The sequence below is a fragment of the Myzus persicae genome, unplaced genomic scaffold, assembly GCF_001856785.1.
Source record: "Myzus persicae strain clone G006 unplaced genomic scaffold, MPER_G0061.0, whole genome shotgun sequence".
In the NCBI taxonomy this organism is placed as follows: Eukaryota; Metazoa; Arthropoda; class Insecta; order Hemiptera; family Aphididae; genus Myzus; species Myzus persicae.
The window spans coordinates 18295-38560 of NW_019104273.1; the positions used below are offsets into that span (position 1 = coordinate 18295).

The 20266-nt window shown below is 27.9% G+C and overlaps 1 protein-coding gene, 1 long non-coding RNA gene and 1 pseudogene across 2 annotated transcripts; 2 read left to right on the forward strand and 1 right to left on the reverse strand.

The window, feature by feature from the left end:
* Positions 1-590: 590 nt before the first annotated feature.
* On the reverse strand, positions 591-4774 carry LOC111040755 (myosin-4-like). The gene is made up of 16 exons (XM_022324770.1): positions 4731-4774; positions 4419-4596; positions 3987-4163; positions 3789-3914; positions 3610-3735; positions 3373-3507; positions 3164-3298; positions 2954-3088; positions 2585-2636; positions 2066-2126; positions 1799-1994; positions 1615-1723; positions 1355-1533; positions 991-1175; positions 730-885; positions 591-665 (listed from the first exon to the last, which is right to left on the reverse strand). Exons 1-16 carry the CDS (start codon positions 4772-4774, stop codon positions 659-661), a joined length of 2001 nt encoding a protein of 666 aa, XP_022180462.1. The 3' UTR covers positions 591-658.
* Positions 4775-13362: 8588 nt separating this feature from the next.
* Positions 13363-14928, forward strand: LOC111040759. Its single transcript, XR_002605237.1, has 4 exons — positions 13363-13903; positions 13971-14154; positions 14222-14746; positions 14799-14928. It is a non-coding gene; the product is annotated as an uncharacterized LOC111040759 (long non-coding RNA).
* A 400-nt stretch (positions 14929-15328) lies between these two features.
* LOC111040756 lies at positions 15329-16559 on the forward strand (annotated as a pseudogene).
* Positions 16560-20266: the final 3707 nt, after the last annotated feature.

Here is a 20266-nt window from a genome sequence, read left to right on the forward strand (position 1 = left end):
TTAAACGTATACTTAAAAGCATTTAACCGAATTCAACATTAATTGTTGCACCTTGGATAATGGATCGTATGTATTTATATTTTATAACAGCATCGTATTGTTATTGGTACCTATAGGAAGAGAAGTACAAATACTCACATATCCTGTCAATAGTTCATATCACTTATAGCTATATTAGACTTCATATATACTTTTAACTCAACATAGAGTTATATACATATTTAATTTAACTACACGATTTAGTTTATTATGATTGCCACTACCATGGAATTGCTCTTAAAAATCTTTTATGGATTCTATTATTTTCATTGTCCTAACAAAATAACTTAAACATCTATCACGCCGTCTTTCATTTTAACACATCTGAACTCAAATGTCCAATCGATGAGTTAACAACATACTCGTATAATTCATCTAAGAAGTTTAAAACAAGCCCACTTATGTTATAGGTAAAATATGGTAAATTCAAAAGGTCAATTACTTTTGAGTCTGTTAAATATTCAAAAAATTAGGCATTTAATATGTATTTAATTTAATTTTATATATACGTTTATTATGTTATTAAATGTAAGTATAACAATAAGTAATGTATAATCTAAAACCATGGACATTTTGTGCTTGAACAACACTGGAAAAGAGACTTTCATCTTCTTTGCAACTACAATCTGCAACACACATTGAACAATACAATTTATAATTTAGGATATTATAAGAAATTTTTTTAATTACTTGGGTATTCTCGATGCATTTATCTGGCGTTGTTTCTCGTTGTACAATTTATCAAATTTCGTTTGAAGGTATAACAAATTCCGTTCTCCAGTCATTAATCTGGATTGTAATAATTTATTTTCGTCCTTCAACTTCGAAAGACATTTGTTTTCAAATCTAAAAATAGATATGCATTCGGTTGTTACTTAATTAACCGTTCAAATATAATATTATTTAATTTGTCTTATAAAAACAATATTAAACATAAAAGATACTAATTACGTTAATTTTTTATTTTCAACTGCCAATTTTCCGATTTCAATTTTTGCTTCGTTAATATTTTTCGATTGAATTTTTTTATCAAATTCGCTTGACGTCTGAAATCGTGCAACTGCGTTTGTCAATTCATTGTTTTTTTGTTTAGTATTATTCAACTCTTCTTGCATTTTATGGATTTTTTTCTCAAACTAAAGTTTAACATACTCCAATGAACACTTTATTTAAGTAATATTACGTACAAAATGTATGAGTAAATAGTTATTTTCAACAAGAAAACATTGTATTAATGTATAATACTAAAATGTATTAAATACGGAGATCGTCAGAAAGTCAATCACTCCAGGTTATTTTGAGAAAATATTTTTACCTCTTCAATGGTAGCTTTCATTTGGTTTGCCTCTAATTGTTGTCGTTTTTGGCATTTGATATTAAATTCTAATTGCGTTTTCATAGATTCCTCTAATTTCTCAGCCTGTTCAGTCTTATTTCGTAATTCATCATTTTTTTGTTCCACGCCTTCAAAAACTTTATTTGCTCTCCAGATGTCTGGTAAAAATAAAAATAAGCAATGATTGACAACACTTATATTATATTCAACAAATTTTTGAATGATAAGATAGTACGTACTTTTTTTCATGGACTCCATTCTCTTAAAATCATTTCTTACTCGTCTGCAAAGCAACGTTGATTGTCTATTTAGTAATTTACATTTATGATCATAATCTTCCTTTTGAATCTATTAAAACAATATAGGTACTTCTATACTATTATTCATTAAAACTGACATGATATTATTGTTTCATACTGTTACCTGTAGTTTTTTAATCTTTGAATCTCTACCTAAGACTTCTAATTTATCATAGATTATATTATATTTTTGTTTTTCGAGCAAGGCTCTTGTAGCTTTTTCTCTATCTACTGCTTTTTTTACATCATACAAGCTTTTAATCACTACGCCTCGATATTGAAGCTGTTTTTTCTCTTGGCTGTCATATTTTAAATGTAATCTATTTAACACAACAAATAGGACGTATATTTTAATTGCATTTCATCAAGTATAATACAAGGTTAAGTATACCTTTTGATCACTTGTTCCAGAGCAAATATTTTATTTTCGTAATGTCTTTCTTTTATTGAACCTGAAATAAATAATTAATCCAACATTTAAAACGTGACAACTGAAAACAATCATAGAATATGTATGTAAGTGTCTACCATTAAAATCATTCAAAATACTTAATATCCATGCGGTCAGATGTATACACAATTTACGCTCATATTCAAGGTGCTAAACTACATGTAGGATATTTTTAGCATTGAATAAAATTCTTAGTTTATTTTAAACTATAAGAATATTATTTTGACCACCAACTCTATACACACCAGCATTCAGTTTATAAATTGATATTAATTGTATTTCAATATAACATTTAGATTAGCATTTAAAGTACAAATTGTACTTTTTGTCTCGACTTCATAATACGATCATGAGGTTATTATTAATTAACTACTATATATTGTAAATGGCTAAATACAAATTCAGTTTATAATTATTATCGATAATATATAGATGGTAAATTATAGTTATGGAATTTACCGCATTTTATTGCCGGTTCCTTGTCTTCAATTTTACCATATTTTGACTGATACTATAAAATACAATTTGTATTACTATACTTTAATATCAACTATCACTCCGAGGGGAGGTCAAAAGACATTTTTTAAATTTTATAAAATAAAATGGACCTACTCGCATTTTATCAAACAATATACAAAATATATTTACTTTATGCTACGAACAATATACTTTTAAATTGAATCTGTGTACTTAATAAAATAAAAATATTTATAAATATCGAAGTTATACGAATTTATACTTTTGAATTAAATATTAATAACGAAAAATGTTATTTTTTAAGATTCTAATGACTATACTATCTAATAACTCGCTTAGATAATATCTTACGAAAGGACAGTCGAGATTACTGAATCTCTTCGACAGATTAAGATTGAGTTTCATACATTCTTCTAATTTGCGCTTTATTATAGTTATGTCTTCTCCTGTGTATATAAATCTTGTTTTTTGTTTCTCCAATTGATGCTAGAATACGTATTATTATATATTTCACGCAATGTATATAAATTCTGAAATAAAATTGTTATTATTTTTAATTACAGCGATTTCGATTAATTTCTTATTCTCCAATTGCTCTGTTAATATTATTCGTTTAAACGTGTTCATTTGCTTGTATAATCCACGTTCATTTTCTTTAAATTCATCGATCGTTATCAATAATTCATTTGCTTCGTCCTAAATAAAATTTGCACCAAGTTAATTATTTTCTGATTATGTTTAATAATTAAAATGTTAAACAAAATAAAAACCAATTTTTTTTGTAAGCTATTGTTTTGTTTAAGCAGACTCGAATATCGAAGTATTGACTCTGAACATTCCTTATACATAGTTTTTATTTTTTTTTCCAGAACTGTTACACGTTTTTCATAATCTGTTAATTTGTTCTGTAAAAATATTGGTTTGTGAAATACTTAATTTATATCAAACATCATAACACACAAATCGTTAGATATTCGAAAATTCGGATACATAGTTATGTAACTTACCAATACATTCTCAACCTTAGTCTCAAGAATTTTATTGGCCCTTGCCAATCCTGTAATTTGCATTTCTTTGCAACGTAATTCGTCTGCATGGTTACTAATCTGTGTTTTCAGTGTTTTGTTCTCAATCTGAAATGATAAAAGTGTAAAAATTGTATTACTTTTTAAAATTTCGAAATCACTTCAAGTTCTTCAATCATTGTTTTTGTTTTGTCATTTTCAGCTTTCGCCCGAAGTTTTTCCTTGATTTCTTGTTCTTTTTCTAGTTTACACTTCGCGTTAATTTTTTCAAGCTTCTTGTTCGTTATCTAAATGTTTATTTTATATTTAATCCACTTATCGTGGAAATAATTTGTATTTGAATCGTGCTATATTATTACCATTAAAGCTTTATTACTCTCCGTAACTTCTTTATATTTCTTTTCCAATTCTTCACGTTTTTCTTTCGAATTTCCGTTGGCCATTAACAAATTTTTTTTATCAGTGGTAAGCTTGTTGATTTCCTTATTTAATTCCACGACTTTTGCTTGAATATTTGGTAATTTGATAGAATTTTCCTAAAAAATAAAATACAATGTTATATTTAATATTAAATAAACATAATTGGTCCATATTTGTATGCTGTCGAGCTAACTAAATAAATACAAGGGTACACACTTGAATGCAATTTAAATCACACGCAAGAAAAATTATAGAAATACCTATAGAGCAATACAGAATATTTGTTGTTTGTTGAAGATGTGTTAACAGTAAATATCGGTATGTGTAGGCAACTATCTGAATTATAATTTAAATGAGTACCTAGTACCTACCTTATATAAATGATGTAGGTCTGTTTTTTCTTTTTCTTTTGTTTTTATATCTGTTCTTAATAGTGTATTTTCTTCTTCAAGTTCCGAGCACCGATACTTTATCTCGGAATATTCCTTTTTTAATTGATCTAATTCCTGTTCTAGTATCACCGGGTCGTAATATACTTCTGGACTGAAATAGAATTTTAAATTTTAAATCTTCGTTACATCCCCAAAAAAATGCTCTACGTATAAAAGTTAATGAATTAAATAATAAACAGTGCAGTGTATGCGTTTAACCAGATTAAAGTTTATATCGATAACACTACTTACGATTCTTCCCAAACAGGTATGAATTCCGCTGGTTCGAAATCCATCGCTATGAATTTTTCTAATATGTAATAGCTGGTAATAAGCTAACACGAATACTTATAACTGTTAAATTCAATTAACTTCTTATAGGTACAACCGTACAAGGTACATATAGAGCATGGGTTATTGAGTGATATTGTAAATCGCAATTATAAACCGCAAGTTATGTTTCAAACATAAAGCGTATCCTTGGATATCGTATTGATTACAAAAATAATATAAATTCGAATAGAATAAATGCAATTTTATACAAAAATATTACTTTTAATAAATCATAAGATTTAGGTACCTATATATCACAATATTCATGTGTTAAAATGTTATTTAAGGTTCGAGTTTAACATATAATTTTCCCTTATAATTAACACCAAAGTGCATTTACAACAACAAACATTTTACTGAATAAGTTAAGAAGTTATAAACTAATATAAGTAACTAGTTAAGTCAACAAATGCTTTTAAGATTTTGTAATAATTTACCTTGAACTTTAACAAAAAAGCACCAATAAGTGACAATAAGCTTACAACGAATAAAGAAATTTAATGTCAACAAATTTTGTAGTATTTTTACAATAACAATAGGAAAATCACAATGATTGTGAATTTGTGAATCACTAAGCCTAGAAAATAATAAATATCGGTTCCAGGTGATATGCTTTTGATTGGATTAGACTATAATCCTTACTACTTGGATCCAATCACTACAAAGTACAAAATATTTAGTATGCATTGGTGTTTAGGTATATATCACTTTGGGAGATCGAATCATAATTTGTCCGCAGTTTCCCTACTATCCTTCCCCCTCAGCTGAAGAACATCATGAAGAGACGGTGGTGACGTGGTGGAGGGGTAGGTACGCGACAGAGCACTTTACGGTGTCCGGCGGTGAGCCACCGAAATACGTTCTACTACCTCCTGTGGTTCGACGGGATAGCTGCAGTGGTCAGAGTCGCACGCTCTCGCGACAGTCGACATGCGAGACCGTCGGGCGGTTCGGCACGGTCCCGGCTTCTTCGGTGGCCCTCGGAGCGATAGACGACGACTCCGTCCCGACGGTACCACGACGATGACTGCGTGCACTTCGGCGGTGGTGGGGACTGCAAAATACAACGGGTGAGCGATAGATAACGAAGCTAGGAACACGGACTTCAGCACCTCCAGGCCCGTGAAAAACTGATAACGTTTCAGGGTACGGTGCTGCGCGACTCCTGGACGGCCACATGTGACGCAGACGCCTGGGCGGAAATCGGAGAGTATCAGGATCCCGGTGCCTTGCTCCGCGGTCCGAAGATTGTCTCCATTTTTCGTCCAATGGCAATCCCGCCGGTCAAGTCAAGCCTCCGGTCACCGCCGATTCCGATGGCTGTGTTAGCTCGCTCGGTGTTCTTTGGCTACCTCCACCGTCGTCACACCAGTCGTCTTCAAGTATTTCGTCAATGCGCACAACATCGCGCTAGGCAGTATTTTTATTACAAGGAATTATTTTTAAGGGACCACCAATCTGAAAAAAATTATATCGCTTCACACACATTACATGTTCAATGAAATAGTTCCTATAAATTTATATGCTAAGTACAGATCAGTGAACGATGTATGAAATTATTCTTCGGGAATCGCTATTAGGTCACCGATAGTTCACACTTATCTTTTTCTATTGAATGTACTATAATTTTTGATGGAGTGGAAATAAAGACTTTATTATGACACCATGGTCTACACAGGAAAAAACACAAACAATGTAAAAAGAAAAAACAAATTAATTCTTGAAGTTCAAATGTATTTTTAGTATATGAATACCATCTATACCTACGAGTATACCTATCTATTGTACATAAAAACTGATATAATTAAATGCAACTTTATGACCTAAAACTTGATTAATTTAGATACTAATGATTGTATTCCAACCTTAATGGAGTTTCTGACTAATTGTGTAGAACTAGATATTATTGAACTAAATGTGGAAGAACTGAAAAACAGTTTTGTTCAAATTTCAATTTCAATACCAAAGAGGTAAACTAAATTTATTTTTGTGATTTATAATGGTCTATTTTAGATTCTGAGCGGAGCGATGTATTGATTTTACAATGATGACATGTGTGTTTTTTAATTTTTGTTTCTGTCATCACGGTTTTTGGTAGTAAAAGTGCTTCGTTATTTCTAATAACAACGTTTCTGGTTGGAAAGTGAATTTAGATTGTGCAATCGGGAGGTCAAAATTTGAAATTCCCAATAGTTTTCAAAAGCAACGAGATACAAACAAAAAATTAAGGAAAACGGGAATTTTTGCTCATAGATACATGAAATTTTCACGGAATGTTTAAGTTGGCATTTTCTACACACCATAAAATTTTCAAAATATTTAATACAATGTTCCACTTAATATTTTCGTAGGTACTTGAAACTTTTAGTAATATTATAGGCTGACAGACCGTCTTCGCTCAGAATCGTTTTTCGCCTACAATGATTTAAATCATTGAATTCAAATTTAACACCATCCATACCAGTGACCCACTTGTAATCTACTGTACAGCAGAGCACTTTCCGCCTTCTTACATAAGATTTGAACACATCTTATTTATCTATTTTTCACAACAAATAAGTACTTTTCTAAAAAATAAGTTTTGTTTAGTATGTAAATAGTTTTCTTATACATTTTATCATTGGCATTAACAATGTGGGGCACCATCCTTTCACTAAGACTCTAACATGGTAATGTTCTCCAAATTCCAATTATGCATTTTATTATTACGTATGCCTCGTCAAAAAATATTTTTAGTTAATAAAAAAAAAAAATATTAACATGCTGTTTTTATATTGTTTTAGAAATATAAGCTTCTGTAGGTACTTCAGTTAAGTAAATAAATCAGCAAAATGTTAAGGATAATCAGTGTCGTCAAACTTATGATTGGAATAATATAAGTGAAGATTTGGAAAATGAAGAAGTAGACAAGCTCAATAAAATAACTTCCAATGCTACGACTACTATTGTCAAATGTTCTTATGAAACTTTTCCCAAAATCCAAAGTACAGTAGATTTTATGTGAATATTATTATATTTTAATAGCCTAACTAACCTTATAACAGGCTGTTTTATAATGTAATTAATCAATTCATCATCATAAATTTCGCTAGACGATAAATAGTTCATTAAAGTTAAAACATTATGTTGATGATAATTCATTATAATATCTAACTATTTAACCCTTTCAGGCCCATTACTAGAAATACTTAAAATTGTATGGTTTTTTTTTCTTATATTATCATATTGAACTCAAATAAGATGAAAAACATACTTTTTATGATTTTCAAGAAGTTTTCCAGACTTGATGCCATGTGGCATCATTGGGAACATAGGGGTAATCATTTTAAACTTTTCAAAAAATAACTTTATTTCTTGTAAAATATTAAAACATCACATTTTTATCAATTTATCACATTAAAATATTAATATAAAAAAGTAAATGGTATATAAGGTAATGAACAAAAATTTACTGCCAAATTGTAAGAAGTAAACCAATTGTCGGAACTCAGCTTGAACTTCTTGTTCTTAGGTATTATTTCAGATAAACTAATCACAATATCTCCACTCAGCCCAAGATTAGTATTTGACTTCACTGTCCCTTTGCCAACATAGTTGCTGCACAATTGATGTCACATTCTACTGGAACAGCATTGAAACATTATTTACCAGGAACAGATAAAAATATGGCTGTTAATACTGGTAATTTCATAAAACTAAAAAACAAGTGGTGTAATGAACTCATCTAATGCATGTGATATGGGCAGCAATTCCATCAAAATGCCACTTGCTTTACACCTGAAAGAACAAAAAAAAAAATATTAGAAAAAGTTATCAAATACGAGTATTGTCAAAATCTGAAGTAAATGCAAATCAAGCTAATGCTGAGTATACTTTAAAAAAAAAAGTATGGAAATATCTGAAAAAGAAGTCATTATATCTAGTACCTCATTGCAAAACCTTTATGAATACCTTCATCAAAAATACAATTTAGAATACATTCTAACTTGAAGGCTGAATCAGGATGCTTTGGAAATTTTTTTTTAGAGTTAAGTACTAGTGGTAGATTTAATGATCACCCAACATCCTAAAATGCGCTGTACAGAATTTGTATGATGATATTAAGAAATACAACTGGCATTGTAGTATCTCGTTCAAACACTGTAAACAATGAACTAGATGAGTTTCTGATGGCCACATTAATGAAAACTGCTCTAGTAATAATACAAATAATGAGTTAATATAATATCTGACGATAATAATATGTACCTAACTAAAATACAAAATTATAATTTATTATTTTATTGTTTAGGTTCCACTGGTTCCAGTGTCCATAGATGATCCACAATAGTTTTTGCAAGACAATACTGATTATAATAGAGTACCAGAAGGGCAAGATATCGAAGATATATTTAATTTGCCAACATCAAAATCCGCCTCATTGGTTCAAGAGAATATAACTGTTAATCCTAAAAGTAATATTGCAGAAGTAGATGGTTTTCAATATGTAGCTGGGTGGATAGCTAGAAAGTTTGAAAGTGAGTTTTCTGAATTAGGTTTCATAACAAAAGCAAACAAAGAACATAAAAACCCTCTTCCTAGTTGGTTAGATCATTTGTAATTTGAAGGCCTGACTACTCCTTCTGATGAATGGGTGCAAGTGGTAAAATTGATCGAAACTGAATTTAATATCTGTAATGAAAAACAACAATTAAATGATAGGCCAAATATTTCTAAAATACTAACTGATAAAATAATGAAAAAAAAACTGCTTTTCCCGAAAAAGTAATAAAAGCATACATTTTTCAAAGGATTTGTATAAGTATTAAATATTTAAATTGAAAAAAAGAAAAAATTATAATGCAGACATTGAAAGATAAAAGTATAAAAAAATGAAAAAAATAATTACTTAATTATAAATTATAATATATATATATATACAGTCATGTAAGGTTAGGTGAAATTATAAGTTACCTATTTACTACTATATTCTTTGATGATATTTGTGTATACAATTTGTTAATATTTTTTATGTCTTATTATGTTTTTTGTTAAAATAATTATTTTAAAAGTTTCAAAAAATAGGTACTGCAGTTGGCTAATAATTTTAAGAATTGACTAATTTGCATGTTATAATATAGTAAATTTTTACTTAGGTACCAATACACAAATTCAAAATTTCATAATACCTGTAATAATATGATGGTGTTCACTTATTTATGTATTAATATCATATAAATAAATAATATTCAAAAAATAAATGAAAAAGCAATGAAAATAATCTAATAATTTATGTAGTTAATAACTTAATGCAAATTGAAGTAAAATGTATTGTTATTTCTTTATTCCTTCAGTAGTTTTGCCAGATGGTGTACTTTTTTCATTTTTTTTTCAATTGTTCATCTCAAACAGTATACCTATTATTTGAAAAAAAAATACAAAACTCACTAAGATTTTACACTGTTTTAAACATATTACGTTTTATTTGTTTTAAGTGTTTTAACCAATCATCAATAGGTTTGAAACAAATATTTAAAATAAGTTGTTTACAACATAGGTAGTGTTTTAAACGTAATAACACGAATTATATTAAACTTTTTATTATAATCTGTGCTAATAACTAATAAGTAACAATTAACAACCTAAGTTTTGACTTTTGAATCAATGTTTTGAATACTTAATCGAGGATATTAAATAAAAAGATTTGTACTATTTTGACGTCACACTCAATTCAACCAATCACAACATACCAGCATGACAAGTGAATCTTCTATGCAAGGTGTATTTATTAATATTAATTAAAAATTAAAATATATAAAATTAATTATTTGTAGCACAAAGTATAAAAATTTACCATAACAAATATAAACCTTTAACTCAATACATTTAAGTGATCAAAATCAGTAAATACTTTAAAAAATTGTATCTGTGACTTATCTATAATGAATTTTATAAGTTTTTAAAATTTTTAATATCATTTTTTATATTATACAAAATTAATAGGTACCTCTAATGCATCTTGATTAATTCGTTTCGTCATTAGATATCTATAACCCACATTCTGACTCAAAAATTGAATTAGATCCAAAGTCCCTTTTATAGAAACTATCAAACCTCCTTCAGTTTGACTGGTAAATCGACGATTTTTGTCTTGAATTTCAAGCATCCAAGTTTCAATATAGTTTTTAAAATCACTGAGTATCTAAATTTAAAAAAAAACATATCTCTTTTAATATATTTTAGCAAATATGTATATTATCTACTTTGTTGCTATAAGAATTTGAGTCAGCTTGTAGACTGCGTTTTTCAGTATTTGAATTTAATACATCTACTAAATCATTTATTTTTCTTAAAAATTTTACTGTAGGTTCACAACCAATGAAATTTATGTCTCCTCTATTTAATAATTCTTCCATGCAATCAGCTACTGTTTCACTGAAAAACTAATTCAAATACAATCATGTATAATTTTTTGAATACTGTTAAATTGTAATACACATTTTATTAAATAACTCACAACCATGGCCATTTTAACATTCATTTTTTGGAAATGTTGAGGGAACAAATGATATTTTGTTAGTTTGTAACAAAGTTTAATACGTTTTGGTTCATCGTGTTGAACTATATATTTCCAATACTCAAATTTTATGTAACCTTCAGGAGTCTATAAATAGATTAATAATTTAGAAAGAAGATTATTGTAAATTAATAATTGTATCGAATAGGCTTTTTATTTGATTAATAAATAAAAATTATACCCTACCTTCAGGATTTTATTTTTAAGTATTCTTGTCCACATAGTTTTAATCAAATGTGGAAATTCGGATATAAACCATAACCTTCTTTCAGAATCTATTGGATGTTGACAACTGACATTTGTATTTGTTATAACAAATGAGTTCCACATGCCTCTATTCCAAGGACCTCCATCAGTAACAACATTGTGTACTTTAAATCCTGATTTTTCTAACAGTATCACTGCTTCAACTATAAGCTTTTGAAGGACTTCATTAGGAGCTGCACCTATATTTAAAAATGTTCCAATTGCTTGAATCCATGGTCTTTGATATGGTGGATAAATGAACACTAAGGCACGATCGCCTAATTCGTTTTCATATATCATTCTGGAGTATATTTACCCAAGTCAACTAGTCCATCAACATTCAGAGTAGATTTATTAAATGTCACTGAAGGCGAAAGTGACATCTCATCTAGAAGTAAACAACCTAAACAATTTATTTAAAATCATTTTTTTTTACATTTAATTTTTTATGTGACAAAATTACCATGACGCTCTGCTCTTTTGATATTTTAAGATTTTTCTTCAAGCATTTGGAAAGTACTAGTATGAAATCCATAAGCTGGTTTTAATTTTTTTATGTACCGTTGTAAAGTCACAGTTGATGGTAAAGGCAATATTTTTTCCCTGCACAGTTTTTGATATAAAGCAGGACTTTTAATTTTCATCAAAATACATTCAAACACCCAATTAGTAGTATATCTTACACCATGACCGGATTGGGCTGAACATGCTTTAAAGCACATTTTGATAGCTTCTTGCTGATTCCCAGGAAGGTCCTTACTCCTTAATCAAGCAGTTTACTTTTTCTTCTTTTAATTTTGAAAAACTTTTTTTTAAACTAATGATATATAAGAACGCGATGCTGCCCGACCTGTATTTAAGACCATGATATAATAAACTATATTAACTGTTTATTATATCATGGTTTTGATAGTATACTAAATACCTTAATGGAACAGCATCATGTTTTAATCTCCTTGCACATTTAGGTGAGGCAATACCATCAAACACAAGTGGCTTTTCCACCATGTGTTGTGGACCAAAATGTAATGAACACACAACAGCTACAGCATATTTTAAAATAAAAGTTTTTTTTACAGATAATAAGTTCTTTTGATTTTACAATATCAGGTGTTAATCTTATAAATCGTATTTTATTTAGTACCAAGTAAACTGTAGGTCGCTTATAAGGAAAAATAGGCCTGTAAGTGTTCAATTTTGCACGCTCTCATGCATGCAATTATATTATATTTGTATAATAATCACTACATTGTAACATTGTACTCTTACCTGATCCCCTACTATACATACCTTTTTCAAAATTAACATTTTTTATAGATGAACCCCGTGTTATTTGATTTAACCATTTATTCCTCAGATTTACATCTTTAGGAAACCTATGTAAGTGTACATTTTTGGGTTTAACTAAATTTTTTTGCTTGCTGCCGCTCATACAGCCTTCAAATACACAAACTGGCATTATAAATTATAATTTAGTAAATATTTAATAGCAGAAGTACTTATTAAAATTTATTAAATCAAAAATTGAATATTTTTAATGTGATAATTTAATCATGATTAAATTCCAAAACAAAAAATACCGCCAAAAAAGTTTGATATTATGATAATATTTAAACCAATGAAAATTGGCGAAAGACCAGCGCCATATTTGCGCAACAGAAAACATAAATACGTCCGCTGATATCATACCTAGTTTATTATATCATGTTTAAGACCGTGCTTCTATTTATATTATCTTGGGTCTGTGGTATCACTATTTACCTTATCTTCTCTAAATCGTGGATCTATGTCTTTAACCTGGCAACACTGGATTCCACCTATTCTGGTGTTGTCGAGGTTAAATGTCTTTAACGTGGCAACACTGAAATTCACCTATTCTGGTCATACTATACTATTCATGTTTTTGCAGAAACGCCAGAAACCTCAAAACTCTTAAAATTGGCAAGTGCCCAGACGCCCAGTTGTCATTACTCATTTACATGAAAATTTGTTTATCTAGCTACAGATACAATAGGAACAATTAATATAATCATTTTTTTCTATTGGGTCCATAGTTCTTTATGAAAACTATGTTGGTAAATCAATTTTTCAAAAACTTATAGCAATTGGTTTAAGGAGATCAGATTATAAAATTGGCACCTAAATTGACTGAAAGGCATATTGAAGTACAAGGAACTGGAAGGATGAATGTCAAACTAGCTGCAAATGTGTTTTCCGATACAGTTTCTAAAGCTCTTGCTTTTTTTGGGAAACAAGTAACAACTATATAGATTCATTGAACTGGAAAGATGTAAGTATTTTAAAAATATTTATTATCTAACTTATATAACTAACAAATTTAATTTTATTTGAAAAAGGCTTCGGAATTGATTTTGCTATCTAATAAATGGCTTGATCTGTTCAACACAACATTCAGTTGATGAGGTGTTCCAAGTTTTGGACTCGATAGGGTCAATCAACAGGAATTATTGAATACAATGACCAGCCTCATTCAGGAAATGCAAGTAAATAGAAAAAAACACTACTCCCTTCTCAAAAAAGGTCAATACATGAAATTTTCTGTTTTAAAACATTAGTTTGTAATACTATAAATTGTGTTATTATGCAGGTATACTAGTATGAAATAAGTCATTGAAGAACTTACTAGAATATTTGAAAAGCAAATATTTTTTGCAATATATTACTACTAAAATACTGAATCAAGATATGATTGGGACTTATTCAGTTTTTTGAAGAATATGGTTGGTTCTTCCAGTAATAATATAACGGCTCTTGACAGGCAAGTGCAGTTTTGATCTGTTAAAATAATTTCACTAAAAATATCCTAAGAAACTGTACTTTTGTGAGAAAACTTATAATGTTTACTAAAAATGATTTAATTTAAGGTGGTTCATTCTGGGAAAATACTCAGCTTTTGTTTATTCTGATAATACAAATTCTCAAGGAGGTATGGTAAAGAGCTTGTTGTAAGAAAGTGAATGTTTAACCAGTTTAATGTTGTACTCAAATCTACTTGAGATGGATGATCTCAGTGAATGTGATAATGAAACGGACCATGTAGAATCTTGTTCCGGTGTAGCCAAGTCTTATTCCAAAAGAATGTTTTGACCTACTGAGACTGACCATATATGAAGTATACATACTATTTATTCATTAAATAAGTTTAAAATAATTATGTACTTTAGGCTGAAGACTCCGCCACTTTCTATTGTGAAATGGATCTGTGATTACCAATTTATTTAGTCATGATTCAAAACTTCAGATAAACATAATATTATTAAGTTTAAATTTAATTTGTCTATTAGGTTAAAAACAATGAAAGTCCCTACATATAAAGGTAATTAATATTATTTTTTTTTGTAAAAATGTATTGTATTTGATATAAATTTAAACAAAATTATATGATTATGAGACAAACATTTTCCAAACATGAGTTTTTTACCACATACTATATAACTATGTATTTATCAAATATAACAATACTTAGCTTAAGACACATGATAATTGAATAATGTATGATTATATGAATAATATTCAAGTTCTTTAAAAATAATAGTTCACTTCACACTCATTCACAAGAAAAACTCATTAAAGTTTAGCAAACTAAATTTCCAATACTTTCCTTTCACCCTTCTTACCATCAGTTTGCTCCTTATTAGTCATTATTAGTCATGATCACAAATATATACATTGGTTGATATGGAAAACAATGATAATGGTATGTACTCCACTTGTAAATAAAATTAGCGATTCAATTAAATATGCTCATCGTTCAGATTTACATGTATTTAACAACTCGGTAAATTAGTCTTCAATAATTGTTCCCAATTTTGTTTTTTTATAGATGCTTTAGAGTCAATCGAAAAGTATCATTTGTTTATGTGCACATGTTATTCAATGTTCTTAGATGTTATCAAATAAATAGGTATTATAATTATAGGTATTGTAACAGAAGTTCAGAAGCTTCCATATGAAGTCCTTAATTTGGAAATGCCTCAGACTTACATCATAGTTTTTGCTTTTTGGTGGACTACAGAAATCATAAGGGATAATCTGGCTTCTTTTATTATAACAATAAAAATACTGAAACTTAAATGTAAGTACAAAGAAAAATTAAAACAAACACAAAAAATAAATAAATGTTATGTCTGACTCTTACAGTTATTTGGTATCTAGAAGAAAAAAATCTCAACATTTGTGTCTGGCAACTGCTCCAATATTCTCTGATCAAAATGATAAGAGATTGACTTTGGGTAAGCTGCACTATCATCAAATGAGGCCATTCAACACAAATGTTCCATTACTCAGGTAAACCTTGACAAAATAGTATTACGCAAAACAGTACCTTCATACACCTTAAGAGGAATATACTTGGAAGAAATTGTTAATTAATGCATATTCTTTTTACCAATTCATAAATGAAATAAATGTCTACTTATTATTGTGAATCGTTTTCTCTTAAATTGTAAAAGTATAATAATCTTTTAACACTTATGTTTAATTATAACACAGGCTAACTCCATAGTTTTCCAAATGCTGCCCAAGATTTCAACTTCCAAGGTTCTGAGCGAATGCATTGTGTGAGGCAAAGTTGTTTCCTGCAACACCTGATGATTTTCAAGACCTCCGCTTTTTGTCAACGGCATTCACCCAGTTTGCAATCACTTTGCAAAATCCATCAAATAAGTAAATTCTTATGATTAATTTTATTTAAAAAGGTTAAATTCCAACAATAGTTTTTGAATGGGTTGTATCAAGGTCTGCTGTTGATAAACCAAAAAATTAAAGTTGTCAATTTTTTAATTTTGAGTTTTATAGGAGAAGAGAAAATAATATTTATACTACATGTTTTTGTTGTCACTTAGTGATATCAAAGTGTATGTTTTAACCAAAATTGATAATTAATATGCTTTATAAATTTATCATTTATTTTTGTTTCAATCTCATGAAAGATCCACTGTATATGTTAGTTTTATAAATTAATTTTGTTTCATTATTTTTCTGAGTAAATTACTTATTATTTTGTAAGGTATACTTTTATTTATTTATTTATTTATTTATTTAATAATAATTTAACGGACCTAAGTCCTTTATAATAATACATTAAGTGAACATTAAAAAAAATAGATAAAAATAATAATTGAAAATTAATTAATAATTAATTTATTGAGAAAAAAAATTACATTGGATTATAGGATTATAGTATACAATGTTTACATAAAAATTTTACAAATGCTGATATATTTTTTTTTTCTTTAGCTTATAATTCTCTACTTCTTAAAAATAACAAAGCATTGTATTTAAAATTAATATGATTAGTTGAAAAAAAATCTAAAGAATCTACTGAGGAGATGTTATTAGCAATATTTAACGCGCTTGGGAAAAATGAATCAGCACCAGATTTTTTCAGATGGTAGAGAATAATAAATAATTCTTTACTTCTAGAGAAATATGATGGTACACGAATGTCTAATTGTTCCAATAAATATGGACAATCAATATTTCCACTTAATAAGTCATATATAAATAACACATCTGCTAATTTTCTTCTGGCGGAAAGAGTATCTAGACCAATTGAAATCTGGGCTGTATCAAATGATTCTCTAGATATAGGAATATTATTAATATATGCAACTCTTTTTAGAAATTTATATTGAACAATTTCAAGTTCATTTCTATAAGTCGATAAATTCTGTGACCAAATTAATGAGCCGAATTCTTAAGAAGAACGTACAAGAGAACAATATAAATTTTTTAAGCAAAATACATTTTTAAATTCTTGCGTATTTCTATTTTTGAAACCAAGCATCTTGTGTGATTTATTCAATACTGTTATGTGATTAAATTTAAATGATAAATCATGTTCAAAATGAATACCCAGATCTTTTATATCATGAACTCTGTTTAGTACATTATTGTTGATTTTATATTTAAAAATAATTGGATTTTTGGAGCGAGTAAAGGAAATAACCTGACATTTAGTAATATTTAGTTGTAAGTGATGAATGTTACACCAGTCAAAAAGTAAATTTAAGTTAATCTGTAAACGTTCAGAATCTGCAATAGAATCAATTGGACAATACACTTTAGCGTCGTCAGCGTAAACCAAGATTTGTATGGGATTATTAAATAATTGAGGTAGGTCATTAATGAAAATTAAAAATCATGTGTAATAATATTATGCCTAATATTATGTACTATACTGACTTAAATGAAAAAATGTATTATTTTTTGTTAAATTATTAACTTTGCACTCTAAGTAGATACTGATATTTATACAGTGGTATAGGTAAGCAATTACTTATTAATTATTTAAATATTTTACTTTATTTATAGATCGGTTGCTGTTCTTAGAAAATCATTTGATCATTGAATTTAGTTCAGTTGAAATAACTTACTTCGTCTCCGATGTTTGTACTTTTGTAGGCAGTATTAAATGAAATTCAGAATTTAAAATTTAGATCTTCCTGATGATCACAACGTTTTTATTATCACTAAAGTAGCACAATTTATTAAAAATAGAATTCAAACAATTATTTAAATAGTTGAACTCTTAAAATATATGTTTACCAATAATTAAGTATTTAGACCAGTAATCGTATTGTTAAAATTCAAACCAAAAAATGTAGAAATCGAACAAAACATGTTCTACGAAGACGCGTATTGGTACATAACATAATACAATGTATTATAATATATCACATTATATTGAATATTTTTTTCGGAATTAAAATGGATCGGCTACAAAGCTCCATAATATGCGTTTTTTTCGTTGCCCAGGAGATATTCTGTACAATATGTTTATACGTTTCTCCGATTACGAATTTTCGTCTTCAATATTGTTTTTATTTCTTACGAATTATTTTCTAGTATAAAGAAAGTTATTTTAGTTACACTTTATAAAAATATTATAATTAACAGTTCAATAATGTGTGTAATGATAATAATTTATTTCTATAAAACGCAATTTTACAACAGTAAAAATTCATTCGAGTCTGAAAATAACTTGAACGAGAACCGTATATAGGTGCTAAAGTACCTACTATAATTAATGTGGAACGACGACGAGCTACCACTACGGATATCATGACTGTGCTTTCAGAACACTTCTTACGGTCGGCGGTAATATCTTATAATTCACATGGTATCATAGTTAAAAACCAATAAATTGGATTCTCACAGTAGCAATGAATTATGTATTGGTTTTACAAGGTCGGAAGTTTTTTAAATATAATTTTTTAGCTTTTACATTAAATAAAAATGTAGAAACTATAAATTGTAGAGACTTGAATTGTTCATCAACTATTTTTCGTGGCTTTTTCTAGACAATGTACAGGTTTAAAAGTATTTTGGATCTTCTTTGAGCTAGGCGTATGCTTATAAATATTTTAAGTTTACATATTTTAGTTTTTATTTCATCGTTCTATTTGTGGTTAAAAAGCTTGCCAATTTGAAAAAGTACTTTAAGTTCATATAACAGATAAAAATATCAAAAATGTCACACTGGTACCAAATTATCTTTTTAAGCTTTTAAACTTCAAATGTTTACGTAATTAATTAAATTAGATGTTGCCATAAAAATTAAAAATTATAGTAAGTCCGTATATTGTAGTTTTATGCTAATATTAGATGAATATTATATTTTTATGACCAATGTGAAAATAAAATAAGTATAATTTCAAATTTCGAAAAATATAAATGTTAAGAAAATATAACAGTACATGTATATAGGTATTTGATAACAATAATGATTTGTAGTGTTTAAGTTTTTAATAATGTTATAGTTAAAATTAAAATATTAAATTTTTCGTAATTGGTATTTAGACAATATTATAATATTACAGATGAACAATTTAAATAATTAACTTCAACGTTAATATTCGACCACACAATAATAAACTATATATTTTATGATGTATAGATACAGATAGATAATTATTAAATATATTAATTTTTCTATCCTTGTGGTTTATAAGCTCTCAATATCGTGTGAATTTAAAATCTTTTATAAAATATTAAAATGAAAGAATATGCTGTATAAAACATGAACGTTTTTCTTAATAAAAAGTAGTAGGTATGAACATAATCTTTTTAGTGGTTATGTTATTACTTATTATATATCATACTTAAAGACTCTAATCAGAAGCGATGCGCACCAATAAAGTGGATTTCAAATTTAGTTTAACCACTACACGTATATATTTTTTTTTATCACAGAGCGCTAAATAATTCAAATAAAAGTTTTAAAAAAAAATTAAGACTCGTTAGTATCGTATTTTTCAAACTAAAATATAGGAATCGAGTAGATTTCATATTATGCAGTAGGTATGAGAGATGTTCATTTGGAAATAAAATTGACCGTCTACAAAACTAATTTACTTTGTTGTCCATTACTTTCTGTAATGTTTGACTTTTTTTACGATGTTTATATTATTATATTCGTCCGATAAATACATTTTTGTCGTCAGTATAGTTTTGATTTCTTATCGATGATTTTTTCGTACAAAATTATTTTATTTTTTTACATTTTTTCGTGCCACTTTATAACAGTAATAAATAATAATAGTTCAATAATTTGTTTATAGATTTTTTTAGAAAACGTGGTTTTAAAACAGTCCGAATTAATATTAGTTTGGAAATAACTAAAGTATTA